This window comes from Varroa jacobsoni, unplaced genomic scaffold (assembly GCF_002532875.2).
Source record: "Varroa jacobsoni isolate VJ856 unplaced genomic scaffold, vjacob_1.0 scaffold_1488, whole genome shotgun sequence".
Taxonomy (NCBI): Eukaryota; Metazoa; Arthropoda; class Arachnida; order Mesostigmata; family Varroidae; genus Varroa; species Varroa jacobsoni.
This window is the reverse complement of record NW_019214390.1, coordinates 56,244-72,660: the sequence shown is the minus strand read 5'-3', so window position 1 is coordinate 72,660 and position 16,417 is coordinate 56,244. Positions and strand designations below refer to the sequence as shown.

The following is a 16,417-nucleotide window of genomic DNA, read 5'->3' as shown; positions in this document are numbered from 1 at the left end:
CGTACCGATTTGCGCGGCACCTGTATACATATTTGAACAGGAAGGCCGTAGTTTTGATAAAGGAATACCGTGAGTAACACTTGATTATAGTAAATAATGACAAATAACAAATTTGGTTGTTGTCCATACTGAAATCGTGCAGGTGTGCAGGTTCTCCATGTATTATACCTAAGGGTCCATCAGGCTTCGCTTCGACGTTTTCTTACTTCTGTAATAAATTGAACCGATCTCGCATGTAGAACTACTAGCAGCAGACTTAAAGATAGAAGGATAATTGGCCGTAGCATTCAAGCTTAAAGTTTGAGGATCTCCAAAGCTCGCAAGCCAGGCTCTTAAAGTCCCGCCGTCCTGGTGACACTCGTTTAAGGTATAGTGTAATTTAATTAAAAACCAAAAAAAAAAACACTCAATGCAACCTATGCTAACTATGCGGTCTTGCTTTAAGAGCTAACGATGTAATATATTTGCCTATAAGGCAATTTCGTTATCTTATTTTCAATCCACCTCTCATTTCCACCCTCGCTCCTCGCATATTAGAAAGAGGTTAGCTTTTCATTCATCGTCGTAATAATATTGCGTTACGTTTGCGAGCTGCATACTGTCTCTTCCAGCTAAACAAAACGGATGTTGCCCTGGGTAAATCAGTACGTTCATGTTGTAAAGAATTATATCGTACCAACAAATCTGTTAAAAACTTAGTCAACACTCACATTTCCTTCTAAATAAAGTATCAGGTCATCGTGCACGACATATACATACTCTGTGAACACTACTAGAGAAAAACGCTCCTAGAAGAAGGCGTACTGACCGTACGTTTTGCCTTCATCCTCAGATCCGTTGGTTTTCCGCTATTCGAGACGGCGTCTACATTAAAGAAGCGGTGAACTTACTTAATGCTTATGAAATTTCCCGGTCGGGAAAAATAGGGACCATTTAGCAAATATCACCAAATCTCAAAGTCAAATTTTGCGGTGTTTAGCAAATCTTTTGGTTTTTGAAAAATTGCAATATTCCTTTAAGAGCCTGCAGCGACTAGCTTAAATGTAACTTAATTTTGACGAAGGAACAGGTACTAATTCCTTGTGATAGAGAATCTATGAGCTTTAAATGGCCAATCCCAAAAAATAGATTATTTGTGAAATAACACTGGATAAATCATTAGGTCCATGAAAATCGTTGTTAGTAATTTTGCTTCATGTTATGCAAATGTTTCTCCCTTCGCGATAATGCCCTGCTAGCATGTTTGATTACTAATCGGATCGTATAGGTTCGAATGTGCGCCCAGTAGAGGTCCGCCCTATTGGAAGGGTGGTAAATGGTTGGGTAATCTCTTCCGCTTATTCCCTCTACATGATTTGTATTGAGCCCCTTACCCTGGTAGGTCGGTTCTTTAGGCGATGTTGAAACATCAGTACAATGGCCGATAGGTTAGCTGAAAGTCAGCAATAAAAACGGTGGCTATACACATCTTTGTCCACGATCGGTAATGGGTTTTATTTAGAATATTTTATTATGACAAGCCGTTACATGTCACGTTTAAGAACTGTGAATACAACAGTCGGATCCGTATTGCTAGCGCGTCCGCGTTAACACCCTTCAAGGCTACCTGGCGAAAAACCCGCGAACTAGGTACCATTCTTCAAGGTTTGCCTCTCCACTAATTCGTCATCCAACAGAGCCTGTTTTCTCAGAGCCGTTAAGCTATAGCTTCAGCGGCCGAGAATCTTCCTCTACTTCGTACGATGGGTACCTGCAGTATATTCGAAATATCCTCCAATTTTCGTCTCCGATAACAACAAATAATAAACAGAAAATTCTCAGATCACATAATCCGGTTGAAGAGGCACTGCATTTTAGCAGTAGTGCATATTTGGTCTCCGGAAAGGTAGGATATGGCAGTTATTCAGCAGCTTTTTTTTTATGAGTTTTTATCTAAAAATCAGACATTTTTACACTGAATGGGACTTCTACGTATCACAAAATATTGCCGACACCTTCTTAATTATAGTAGATGAGCTGATTAGTCAAATTTTGTTGGTGAGTTCGTGTTACCTGTGTTTCCGTTTTCGAGTTACCTGTGTTTTTGATTCTGTTTAACTAAAAAACACTCAAAGCTAGGTTTTGTTATTCATACGAAGATTAAAATTGAAGATATTTCCATAGCTATGAAATCATGTTTCATATTTTCTTCACTCATACTTTGAGGTTCTTTCTATGAATGAAGTGATAGTCAGACTGGAAAACTTTACAGGCATTTGCAGTAAATTAATCATTCTAGTACGGTCGACTTCTAGGACCTTCTCTGCGACAAACCGACTCAATTGCCTCCTAGCTTCACCCTACATTTACAAGTTGTGTATTACGATACTCTCAAGAGTGAGTCCTTTTCGATTCAGTGCTATATGGTCAAACAACGCCATCGCCGAGAGCTTAAGGCGGTATAAATGAGCATGAGCCTAGTTAAGAGATTACATGGCATCACCGCGGTCTCTCGCGGTCCTCGCGCTATTTCGAAATATCGACAGCAGTAGCGCTCGACATTAAAGAATCAGAAAGAGCCTGAAGCGTGGCGCGATAGATATCACAGCAGAGACGAAAACGACATATCAAGAGTTCTTCTTGTGAGTAAATATTCGCTTACCTAATCTTCCCTCCTTTCCTTGCTCACCTAGTGAGTTTTCTAGCCAGATATTCTGCTTTTACGTTATTTGAGGCTTCCGGAGAAGCTTGCCTAAATTTAGAGATATTTCATACGTAACGAAATAGCTCTATCTCTTCCCACCGTATTCATTCAGTTAGCTCGTAAGCCCGTTACCTTGCGTATTCCCACAGGACCCTATAAAAAAAGTACCTCTTCCTAACAGACATTCTCCCAGAGGTAGGCCTACCCAATCGGTAGACTCGAAGATAAAAAATGGTTCATATGCCGGAATTGCGCTGCAGGCGCCTGCATCGTCGCGGTCTGTAGGCCGTCTGATCCGCGAACTCCAACAAAGAAACGGCCACAGTGAATCCTAGTGGCTGCTGACTGATTATATTTCATATAGAAAGGAAGATGTCGGAAAAATTGGTTGTCAAAGTTACATCTCAACTTATTCATGCTTGTTATTGCTATCAGTGGCTCTCGCACTTGAGCCGCCCCTACGAGAGCTTTTCCGATTTCTTCTACACTCTTTTCCGCTTTATTCGCTCTTCACAAAAAAGCTACCGCGGGATGCCTAACCAGCCACCAGATCAGTTCTGTTAGAGCAGTTAGGGTCCGGCCATGTGAGGATGATTCTTTGTGGAACATCAGTGGTTGCGGCGAACATGGGGCAGATGTAGGCGTAGAAGTTACAGAGACAGGATCAACATCTGCGGCAGTTTAAGTTAAAGCAGGCGGTACAGAGATGCTTTTCTCCGCTTCGGCAGCGTTTGCTCCGCTACACGCCCAGTCTCATGCAGTTTGCTTCTTCGAACGATCGGCCGGACGACCGAACGCCCGCCCGCCCGCCCGCCCGCCCACCTACGTCTCTGCGATTCAGCCCATGTCGCCGAAACATCCTTTGAAGTTGCGTTGCTTCCGCTATTGCTTTCGGAGCTAGTACGATGAGTATTTACTGAAGCTCTACACGGATGTCGACTGAAACGAGACAAGAGGGAGACTAGAAAAGCGCCGAGGAACTCTTCTATTTATCCTCTGTATACTCTAAGATACGCTCCGAACCGCAGAGTAATTTTCCGTATAGCTTCTGTATTTGTACAAACGCTATACAACGGAGCATTCAGCAGCAATGGTCTCCCGTCGTCATGACAAATCATCATTATACCATGGCTGGACGGAGGGGGGATTGCACGGGTATGCCTATCAATATAAACACAGTTTCTAGGCGTAAGCACAAACGACAGTCAACATAACCGAGTTTGTTTATCGAGAAGTTAAATTAAACATAATTAGAAAATAGTGCATTAATAACATTGAACAGTAGTAATAATCATTACTATTGCAAGGGAATAGAATTGCGCCTGTAACTATGCCGTATACAAATATAAATCTTTTTTTCTCGAAAAGTTCATGCTCTTAAAGAAAAATATACAGACCTTTAGTTATGCTCATGGGGATGGGGGGTGCTTGTCATAATAATAATTCTAATGATGGATAATAGTCTATCTAATGGTACTGTGACCGACGTCCCCTTTCCTAAATCCGGTAAGTAACTAAAAAAAAGCTTTCCTTTCGAAAAATTTGGATCTGGTCTGGACTTTGTTAAGCGCCTGCACAACCTGCTTAGCGCAGCTTTGGCTGACATTTTTCTGTCGAATAGGTCAGCGTTACAGCCATCATTACTGGTTGATTTCACCGTTTGCAAACCTTTTTTAGACGTTCATAAACTTTAAACGTTGCCATATCGCTATCGATCTTTACTTCATCGAAAACCTATGTTTAATTATAAAAGCAATGACTTTTTTCAAAAATTGACCATTTTGGTTGGTTTCGATAGGAGTAAATATACAAAAAAATGGTATATTGGTGTACTGTTAGAATATCTGTGTGGCCACTGACTATGAAGGAATATTGTCCACTGTTGTTGAAAACCAAGTTAAAATCTCGTTGCTCGTTTCTACTTACTACGATGATGAGTTCCCCTTCATGGCTGCATTTTTAGCTGAACTGAAAAGACGCATTGGGTTCTTTGTTACTATATCAATAGCGCATAGTGTATACAATTTTCCGAGTTGGATAATGCTACGGATCCTGATTTACAATCAGAAGAGTTGAGGCCGCATTTCATTTGGCATGACATCTGCTGTCGTTGTCACGTTCTCTAGTTTCACGCATGCATTGAGGATATATTCTGGAAGAGTGAATAATTCGTAATTATCTGTAAAAATAGCAAAAAAAGTTGCTGTAACAAGACTGCAGTAGAACTGGTAACAGGAAAAACGTCTTAATCAGACGTCCAGCGAATATTTACCGAGGCCGAATCTATCGCTCGCATACCCGAGGTAGATTGTCCTGGTTACCTTCCTATAATAGTAGTCGGGCCCGTTCTCGGAGCCTGTTTTCACGCAACATCGTCACCCTTTAGCAGAAAAGATTGCGCTGCCCCTAAGAGGGAACTGGAAATTCTTCCCACTGAATCGTTTCCAATTCAAGTTTTATTTAGAGTTACGTAATTCGTAATGCTTTACTAGTCGAAAACATTAATGCTAAGTCCTTCACGCTTATTTTCTACGGCTTCGATCGCCCACGTAATCGTCTATTTGGACAGGGTACGCAAATGAAATCTGTTGGCTATACTGCTTTTACTGTATAAAACACAGGTTTCTTTGATGTCTGTTATTATTACCAGATATACTAATGAAGATATATCCGCACTCTGTATTCTTCTTTTTAGTGGAAATTTGAGTATCTGGATTAATCCCATTTAGAATTCTACGAGACGTAAGCCTTTCCCTGCAGTGAGTGGTCAATGTTTTTCTAAATTGACAATAACTGGTAATAATTCATTATTTCAAATGTAAAAAAAAATAAGCTGGAGGAAAACATCTCTTGTTCTCCTGGGGCTTTCTTAAAGATTAGAGCATTGCTAGAGGCGATGTTGGAAAGAGGTGTAGATTCGTTTAAAAAGTTACAGTTCTAGCATAGTTCCAATGCAGGGGGTCAATTTCAGTGGTATAAGCTTCGAATAGAAGGCGGAATATGGATCCTGATCTCCTTGCTTACCCCATTCTAGTCTAGCAAAAGTTGGTAGGTCGCTATCGGATAATGGCAGTGCTCTCTTTGGTCTCAAAGCAGTAGCATTACTGCTACTGCTCGATAACAGGCCTGGCTTTAACCATTTATAAGGTATTTAGATTTGTGGTATGGAAAGGTTACACATTGGAGATGAATACATAACAAAGCGCGACCAAAGCCATGTACAATGTAAACATGGTAAAGTTCTCCAAATTAGATAACTGAAAATGATCTGGTAGTGCTAATTATTCGACTCCTCTAATGTTAATAGGCATCAAACGAGTCCTTTATCGTTCACGAAAGAAGCGTTTGGGAAGTGACTGTGGAGTCATTTTATATTTCATCTAAGCTTCAGCTTCAGAATATTCCCTTTATAGTTAGTTCATCCTGTACGAACTATACTTGGGAATCTGCTAGTTTTATTTTAACACTTATTGGTCAAGTGAAGCATTTAAGTTTACTAAAGTTACTAAAGAAACGCATTCCGTCGATTAGATCATTTGAGAAACTTTGTCGTAGTTTCCATTGGATACGTTAGTTACAGTAGCAGTCGTGAGGCGCTGCAAACTTTTGCTCGCCATCTTTGTTTACTTTTTGTTCATGCATGATGGGTAACTTTTTCTCTAACCATGGTCACGATGGACGTTGTGGCCAGAACTTCCGAGCATCCGTTTGTCTAAACCAGCGTTTCCGAATTATATTTCCGCTCTCAGCAGTGGGTACAAAAAAGTCTTTACAGAAGTCCGAAATGAGGTTCGCTTCCAGGGATTCCTGCAATGGCGGCGTAAAACCTGCACTGATGCCCAGCAATTCGGAGACCCACAAGAATGCATGATACCCGGGTTAAGTAAGCACTTCAGAAAAACCGCTTCAGTGTCGGGGACCATTGCAGTGCGTCTTCTGCAACAATCCTTGAGTGTTATTGCATGTTGTTTGAAAACGGGCTCGGTCCCTAGACCAGTATCGCAGAGCGATATTTTATCTGCTTCTCTACAGCCTGTATCCTCAATTACCTGTACTTATATTTCCGATATTTTTGAAACCATTTGGATTTATAGTGGTGCGTCAACTCATTTTATGTGCTTTTAGGTACGCTAAAAGCGTGGAGGCCTTTCGAAGGTATCTTTCCGTTACGTTGTCGGCTCCTTCATGCATCTTTCTCAGGTTTCAGACAGGGACAATGAATTGTTTCAGTTGCACTACCGTTATGCTATGGTTATTTCCTACAACATTAATATCACATCCCTGAACTACAGCCCTATGATGTAAGGATTTGAAGGCAGTTTCCTTATCGTCTCCTTGGGAAACTACCCCTGATCGCTGCACCATGTAGGTCGATCACCCAAACGGCTGTAGTTTTGAATGACAGGTATGAAAAAAATATGATTTGAGAAATTGGCACCATTGTAATAGTTTCAATATCTACCGAAAAATTCGGCGTTTTCGTTTATGGTTCCAACACGCTATGACATTCGTGTTGCAACAAGAAATGCAGCTGTAAACGGCTAAAAACCGTAAAGGAAATATAGTGCTTGCTACGTTTGAACTGAGCTTCGTGTCGATCGCATTGATCGTGTTGCGGGCTTCTTGGACGAATTGCTTGTTCATTTCGCCGTGTTCCTCTGTGATGGCATATTGTAGCAGTTCAATCTCGGCATTGGACTTTCTAAGTTCCCATCTTACGTCAGCTAGACCGTGAGCTGAGCTTTTTAAAACGTCCGCTTTAGCACATCTACCGAAGAAAATAAGCAAACCGAATTCTGTTGCTTTCTTTCGTATAGCTAACCTAATTGATTATGCATTTTCCGTCCTGAGCAGTAAAGATCACTGTTATGCTCTGTTACTATCGCCCACCGCTCATTTCAACGGTCAGTGAGCAAGTGATCAGATCGGCCGGTAGCCTATTCGACTCAGGGCCTGAATCACATTGCTTGCCTTCGATTTGCACACGATCCGTTAACAATGTCATCAAATGGTACTTACAGTTTTCATTTAATCATCCTTTTTGCAAATTACCGACATAATAATCTGGCTAAAAATATGTTTAAATATAGTTGCCACTTATCTGCGACGCACATGTAGAAGGCATATAGATGGGGAAAAAGGTTCCACAAAGCAAAAAATATAGGAGTAGCCTAAATGGTCTATAGCCTGCTCCTCAGGACGTTGGAAAAAACATTGACGAAGAGCGGGGCCTCTATTGTTGCGTTTGTCCTACAATAAATCCAATACACCAAATGATGATGTTGATTCGTGACGATGCGATTGTCTTTATCGAAGAACGACAATGCTACGGCGTCGCACACTTTGCCCCACAATTCACATTACGCATATTGTCTTTCGGCCGACTTTGCATAACGTGAAAAAGATTCTATGTATTTGGAGAGAGAGCCGACGAAAAATTTCTGAGTGCTACGTTAGGTCTGTACGAGTTATCCTGATCCACGAAAGATCTCAACAAAGAAACATGACTATTATATGGTGCAGGCGTATCCATGAAACTGAAAAACACTTACTGTCGTCACCGTACGGTGCCACTAGGACCAGCTGATTTCTATGCTTGGCTGTAACTGCTACCATAAGTGAGGTGTGATAGCAGAACAGCGGGGTTTTATGCATAATTGTCATTGAGCGCTCTAAGACACAACCCCCATATAACCCATAAAATGCCATCTTTATTCATATCAAAGGTGTATCATATATTTGAGAGATTGTTTTCAGTCAAAGTAGCCTGTTTTTCAGTGAGTAATTATCAATTTCCGATGACGATATTGCCATTATTTCAAAGGTAAAGGCCTCATTGCGTCCGATTAAATCCAGGCATCCGGGAGACCGCTCAACGATCGCGCGGCACAGACAGATGGCGGTTAAACTTAAAGAAGATAAAACAGTGTTTTTCACTCACTTATAATCAGCAGGAATAACGTTAGAACGAAGCACAAGTTCTCTATATTGGTCTTTTTCTCGTTGCTTTGATTGCCATAGTAATTTTAGAGTATTCCTCCATGAAACAACATAACTCTGCATGAACATTCATGTCGAAGTAGAAGTATTTTCTCCCTTGCAACGAGAACAGAAGCAGGACGTTCAGAAACAGAAATCTCAACGGCTAAGTGCAAACAGCATGTTCGCCACTCGGCTACCGACAGCAAAACCAAGACCGCTACAGGCCAGTCAAGTTTGTCGTTGCTATGGGACCTTGATTTTTAGGTCGACGTCGGCTTTTCGCTGTTATGGAACGAAATCACTACGAAAGGTGACCAATCTCATCTACAACAGAGATGTACTATTACATCGTCGTGCCGACAGCAGGCAGCCACTCAAAGGAACAACTAATAGCTAAGCTGAGCAAAAAGTCATTTTCCTCCGTTGACTTCCCTGTCGAAGCGAGAGATCATTTGGGGGGATATTGGAGAGTGACGGGGCCGTCGGTCAACTAACTACCGGAACAGGTTGAAGGCTACAGATTTTCTTGGCATTTCTGTTAATTATGGGGGTTGCTTGTTTTATTCTTAGCATGTTTCACGTGGTCTTAGACATGAAATTATCTATTTTTGTGGATGTATTCAAGTAGATAGGCTATATCAGAAAGGACGGTCTAAATTATCTGCAGCGAACTCAACGTACGTGTATGAGTTTTGAGTATCATTGGCGCAATTCTTTACAGCATAATATATTATAAAGAGAATTGTGGAGGGTGTAAATTTACGATTTAATCGTCTTGGACTTTATGTGTTATAGTCAATTTACTTCGCCAGTAATATTGCCAGTCGACAGATTTTTTATCACTAGGCGATGCACTTTGCCTTTAGGACCCATACATTTTAAAGACCCAAATCATAACAAGCTTCAAAAATCGAGGTTTTCTTCCAGGCCCCCATTGACGCAGGTCGTACAAAGCGAAGAACATATTTAACAAGCGGAACTACAGCTATCCAGATGTTTGGACAGCGGCGAAGGCGCTCCTAAGACTGCATATTATGTAATTACTGGAGTACCTTGTTAGCGCGTTCTTTTTCTGGCAAGTTTTTCCTTTTCGACGTCACTTAGACGATGCCGGGTCGAAGCAACATCACTACGAACAGCAGATAGTATGTTGTATTAATGCAATGCTCAAGTACCTGAATATGTCGTACTGTATTAGGCCCTAGGAAACAGCTTCCAGCTTTAGTCGACCTCCGAAATGGCCGTATAACAGGCCGGTAAGGAACCTGGCTTTCACGTAGAGCGAAAAACGGTGTCGACAGGCTTACGTACCTCGTGTGGCGTTTCTACGGTCGCAGGCTTTTTTTTTTTAGATCGTGAAGGACGAACGACGATGTTTCATTCCCTCTAAGTAAATGCGTAGCGACGTGCCAAACTACCACAACAACGTCCAGGCGCAATAGAGAGCGCGTGTTGTGGTCATGCGAATGCAGAGACAGGGTGATACCTTAGATAAAGGATAGCCTAAATTCACAGGTTCTGACTACAACTAATTATCCTGTTCGTTACTAAACAGTGTCACAAACAGGTGTGTGCTTAAAATTCAGTATTTTTAAAACAAATCTCGAATAATGAAGTCGTGGTACAAGTACTCGGCATGGTAATGCACCCTGTTTGTATAGCACTTCCGATATCGATGCAATTAACAGAAAATCAAATTTCCTGTAAAAAATGTAAATGCGTTACGTTTTCTTATACTTTTCTCTGTTCGAATATCTATAATGTATGTAGCGTTTTTGTCAAACTTAACGCGTATTCCACTTAACAAGTCACGATGGCATTCAGCTGTCTCGGCTAACTGTCCCCGGACCATATGAACTGTGAATTCGGCCCCCATTTCCGCTTATGGAATAGATACAACGAGACTTCAAACTCTGTTACAAGAGGAAAAACGTTCTCTGTTTCTTTTTTATGTCGGATTCTCTGTGCAACTCTCGGTCGACCTGGTGTTGCATGAACAGATGTCTACTCGTGAAGTGTCGACGAGATGCCCTAAACCAGCAAAATTTAGTTGCGAAAGAAGTAAGTTTACGTAGTACGGGAAAAAAGCTATCTAGAAGCAGGGTTTGCCAGAGGATGGTGACAGCTGTCGCCAACAAACAGATGCGTTCTTTTCCGGAAGACCACGCAGAAGATAAATTAACCAGAAGGACAAGGCATGCCTTGGCAGTTGCGTCATCAGCGGCAGATCGACTAACGCCGTCATGTTGTTCTATCATTGCCACATACGGTCATTGTATTCGTTTCTCAGGTGTAATCGCCTACAGATAATGGTCCAATACGCTGCTGTTAGTCAGAAGGCGTTACAAAACGGCAAACTAAGCAGTGCGGTACTCGACATTGCTCACATGAACACGGCTTAACAATCAAGATCGAATGCCAACTCGTGTCGTTAGCTTATTGTTTTTTTTTTTCTATTTTTTTTTTGTTTGTCAGTCTCTCCAATTGTTAGTAATAGCTGCCTGCTTAACTGTCTCTATCTCTAACGGTACAGTGGTAACGTGCTTGCCTGCTAGGCTTAAGGACATGTGATAGTCTAGGGCAGACTGCAAAACACATCATCGCGTGCTGAAAAAAGCTAGCCCTTTTTAGTCGTACTTTCTGCCTTCGTATAGTCCTTCTAAGAATTTGCATCATATATCCAGGTTTATAAATACTCGTATCAGTTTTTCTACGTGAACCCGTACTAAAAGCTACTCCTCTGCTGTTAGCAAACTAATTCTTTTCCAGAAGCAGTGGTAAGAGCGACTGCATTGATCCGCGGTACGTGTCGTTATGAGGTCACTCAGGTTTATTTTGTGATATGACATATCAAATAAAGAAGCGGTCAGATGTCTCCGTGAAATTACTCAGAACTACTCGTGTTGAATATTACTACTTTGTTTTATATTAATTAATAATTGATAGAGACAATTTTCTACATTATACTCTGCTAATGCTGGGTTAAATACTTATCTTTTTCCAGCTTCACTCGTCGGATGAGGATTTGGCGCTTTCGGATAATTGGCAATTTCACCGGCCATCACGTCGATGGTCGAGAATTGTCCCGCCAAACTTTAATGAGCTTCCGCTTATAACTAAGCAACACGTCGATACCGGTAAGAATATTGGTTAAAACTATATTTTCGAACACCAACTTCATTAGCTAAAGATTCAATGAAGGTACAGGTTTCGTTGTGGACCTCGAACCCACGGCGTTGCCCTTCACAACCTTAGACCTAGCCGTTTAAGTTAGCTGCGAACAGTCACTTGTAATTACACGTATTATATGCCCATGTATATTGGCGCCAACGGCACAGTCCGCATCGGTTACAGAATGACAGACGACAGCCAATTCGACTTATTAACTTTGACACTGGATTTGAGCCTGAAGTTGGCCCCTCAGCTGAGAGGTACATGTAGGCGTTAATTCGTCATTGTCGTAATGTAAATTGTCGAGAAGTGTACATAAAAAATAATTGTTTTTCTAGTAGTGTTCTTTTGTTGCTAATGTTCGGTTCTGAAACCAAGCGGGTGCTCGACAATAGTCTCCGAAGAAAATAATCTAATTGGACTTTAATGAAAGTAAGGAGTCTAGGCACCTTTGCACTTTGAAACCGTATCAGTTATTAGCTGCTGTAAACGTTTCTATGAAGAACAGGGATCTATAGAGAACTATATCATCTTCGTTCTTATCACATCTAAGCTCCTCCTTAGCTATTTTATATTATTTCATCGTTTTGCCAAAGCGACTCTTAGCAAATTTTTTATAGGGACTTCTTCGAAGTTGCAGTTTTTTTTGCAAATATTCCTTTTTTTAGACATTTTAGAAGTAATAATAGTAAACATAGCAGTAATAACGAGATTAAGTCTTACAGATTCCCTCAGACAAAAATGTTTTAGAACCTTCAGTCATGCTGATTCGTTCAACGATCGTAGGGTGCGTTCCCATTTACTCAGCGGAGTGACACGATTGTTCAACGATAGGACAGCTGGTTGCTAGTCCGTAGGTAGATTAAGGCTTCATCTGCCCAGCGTGAATTTAGAAAGAAGCATTGTTGACGGGGGCATGACCGAAGTGTCACGAGCCATTATGGAATATGAGTGCGATGCGGCTTCATCGTACAACGGAGCAATTAGGAGATCAGGTATTTGTCGAAGGCGGACAAGCTGTCTAGAGACAAATATTTTCAGTGAATTGAATGGACCTTGCGAACAAAGCTAAAGCCGGCTAAAGGGCCAATCAGGAACGATACAGTACGAGGGTAGAACGCTGAGCGGAAATATACCCAAGAAGAGAAGTTGACGGGAAGAAGAAGACGGGGGGTATAGGCCGCAAATGATCAAACACTGACGTTCACTAAAAAATTGATAGAAACATGTACTGGTGGAAATTATAAAAATGTTTTTTTTTTTTTTGCTAATTGCTACAAGCTTATAATCGGTGGGCCGTCTTGTATAGTAAGTTAACTCTCAGAGAAGACTAATGGGCGGTGAGCAAGAGCACACTCTGAGTGGCTAGTATTAAATTTGATAGCAGCTTCTCTCTTTGCGTGACGTAGTTAGCACTCATCACAACGTATTTGCAGTGACGTCAATAATACTGCTGTGTTAAAAGAGGATTTCTGCTAAATAATGTTAGGAACAGTGTGTGCTTCACTTACTGTAATTGTACATTCTGTACATCGAAAAAAGATTCAACATCAAAATGTTATTGCGTTTGTTAGTAGCGGCTAGCGTGTCCACCGTTATAACCTCAAAGAAAAGCTACAGCTAAGTACCGTGTTGTAACAATAGTTAACAAACTTAAAGGCTTTTTTGTGTCTTTGCAGTAAAGAGAAATCGTTTCGGCTAAGTCTTTAAATTTCGTCCTGGTCCACTATACCATACACGTAATAGCGTGGTGTTGTCAGCTAATTGTTCAGCCTTCGGATATGAACGATCCGAGTTCACTTAATAACAAAAGATATATATATACTCGTTTTTTCTAAACCGATTTTTTTTCACTACGTACTGTCAACGTTTGCTAAGATTTTTGAATTCCTTTTAATTATTCCGGACGTTGTGTATTTAATGCAGGGCATAGATAGATAGGTAGATCAGCAGTGGTTCAAAGCCGACCTAATCTTAGTTGTGCTTCTGTCTAGGCTCTGTGTAAGATGTCCTTTATTGAAAACGGTTTGCATTTGTGGGCCTCGTCTTATGTAATCGCTAAAGCGTAACTCTCGCCTATTAACTAGTGGTACTTCGCCACATCTGATGCTAAGGGTTAATGCAAAGATTCCAAATTTACATTGCATTAACTTGGGAATTGCCTATTCTATGTATTCTACGAACCTATTAAAAATATTAAACCCACAATTAATGTTCCTTATCATTTCCGTCCGCCAATTTTTTAGACGACCATGTGTTACAAATCATCGGAAAACTCGACCTGCTGGCGATTGAAGACAGGACATTTTTATTATTTTGCATACAAAAGTTTACTTTGAACCCATACAAAGGAAATCAGAACTTTGGCTTGACAAAAAAAAAGTTGTGTAGCAGACACAGCACTCCTGCAACAAACCCCGGGACAGATGCAACGCAGTGCGTAGTAAAATAGATGTCGGAAATCTTTTTTGCGACTTGACGTACCATATTTATAACCTAAATCCAGAGCAAAATCTTGTGACCTCTGTAGAGCGGCCCCTGTTTTTCCATCGGTCTACACCTGTTGGCAAGTGAAAAGTTAAAAAATGAAAGCATTACACACAAACATAGACTATTTATAAACCGTTTTAATAATAATAAGAGTAATAATTGACTTTATATCAAGAAAAGCCGAGGATCTATTATCCCAATTGGATTTAAAATCGAAAATGAGAACAATACCTTTTCGATAAGCTATTTCCAGAAGTGGCCCCACTTTCACCACGCACATGCGTATCTCCACATGTGTATTCTATAATGGGGGAAAAAATGTCTCTCTCTTAGTTAGTTTGAAGCATCGCTTAGCCATGCTAAATACGAGCGTTTTGCTTCCTTGAACAGTACTATAAATAGGAACATCTAACCGAGAAGCAAATATAAGCTCGCCCGCACGTTGTGGACGATCGATCCATAACAGTTTTCTACCGTTATGGACCCGGCCCACATCTTAATTGGGCCGAAAGTTACTATCGGTAATTTTAGTTTTATCGACAAACTATCCTGGGCAGGCACGCCCGGCAGAAGCCACGGTGCAGCCTGTCATCGGCTAGATGTGTAATTACCTGTAAGAAAAACCAATCCCTGTAGACAGAAGGATTAGACTGGAACCTTCATTGCGAATCAATTGGTGGAATTATTCAGGACAATCTTTTGCGCGCCAGTGTAAGCACGATATAGGTCACGTCACTGGCCGTCGGTGCTATGCCACTAATCATTTGGCGCTGCTCCTCTCTCCTGCTCGTTAGCGTCGCCTTGCTGGCAGAGCTGGCGTTATTTGGGTCGACGCGTTATGTTGCAATGTATGTGGAGGTTCCCAGCTGTTTCTGCCTTGTTCAGTTCTAGGCAGCGTACTAGGGGTACACGCAAGCTGCTCTGTGCGACAATAGCCGTACCGTACCTTCAGCTGAGACTAACGAGATCAGGTAGCTGTACCCCATCTTTCAAATTTTCGACCTAGACAAATGAAGGATCTCTGCCTAAGAAAATATCTAGTCTACTTGTCACTTATCGTGCTATTGTACCTTATTGCTAGTATTTGATGGATAGGGGTAGGCACACTGCGAATCTCCCATAATGTCATGAATCCTAGGATGACCTATGTTCACCCTAGTAGCTCTTGAATTTCATGTAAAAAGGTGCAGAAAGGAGCAAAGAGGCTCGTTGATAGAGCCTATGTAGATGATCTGATTGGCAGTAGGTGTTCTTCTCTTTAAAACGATCGTTCATTTCTGTATTAGATATCCAGGTGTATCAACAATTGCTTTTTAAGCCCATTAAATCTGAACTTTATTGAGTATTTTTCGGTTTCTTATAGGGATCTTCCCTGAACTTCAGAAACCACACGAAGACTGGCAATAATGTACATTACCGGTTCCGTACTCGTGAAAATAGCTGATCTTCTCGCTAAAAAAATAACGTATGAACGCATGCCGGCGGCGAAAAACAATCCGCCGAAATCTGCCTTCATTTGAAGGCCCCATGCTATATATATACATATATATATATATATATATATATATATATATATATATAGCGTAAGACTTTCAAATGTGTAATACGAAAGCCATTGCTTTGATATGCCCACATACATGCTTGTTTAGTTATCAGCATGGATTCAAAGTATATGTTTCTCTTGTATAACAGTTACAGCTTCCAAAATAGTTTCTTTAGTTAATATAGACGCATGCTTATATGACCTTTGAAGCTACAGAACTATAAAGGCTTTAGTCAATAAAACTGTTTGCTTAATCGTACGCTCTGATGAATAGCATCACTCGCATCTAAAGAAATTTGACCACGAGCAACGTGATACAGGACTCTGATTCTGTGCTGAAAATTGCAGAAACCGATCAACGCATGAAAAATGTCCTGTTGTTATAAACCACACCTGCTTTTCCTCGTTTAATACCTGCACGCACATCGTTGACCAGCAAATATCGCTATCACGTACCCAACTACACAGTATTTCAGTATAGGTCCATCTGTTTACGTTCCTTACGAGTTCTTCAAATAGTCCACCTGTAGTCGTCAAGACAGCACACG

The 16,417-nt window shown here is 41.0% G+C and overlaps 1 protein-coding gene and 1 long non-coding RNA gene across 7 annotated transcripts in view; one reads left to right on the top strand and one right to left on the bottom strand.

Moving 5' to 3' along the window:
- Nucleotides 1-16,417, top strand: part of LOC111270538 (uncharacterized) — a 170,125-nt gene that overhangs the window by 104,622 nt on the left and 49,086 nt on the right. For all 6 annotated transcript variants that reach the window (XR_015314977.1, XM_086972521.1, XM_086972520.1 and 3 more), the window contains exon 10: nt 11,670-11,802. Coding sequence is in view for 5 of the 6 variants with exons in the window: in XM_086972521.1 (XP_086828647.1) it covers nt 11,670-11,802 (133 nt within the window). In the remaining variant the exon portion in view is untranslated. The remainder of the gene's footprint in view (nt 1-11,669; nt 11,803-16,417) is intronic.
- On the bottom strand, nt 14,033-15,197 carry LOC147752120 (uncharacterized). The gene is made up of 3 exons (XR_015314978.1): nt 14,938-15,197; nt 14,558-14,627; nt 14,033-14,396 (listed from the first exon to the last, which is right to left on the bottom strand). It is a non-coding gene; the product is annotated as an uncharacterized LOC147752120 (long non-coding RNA).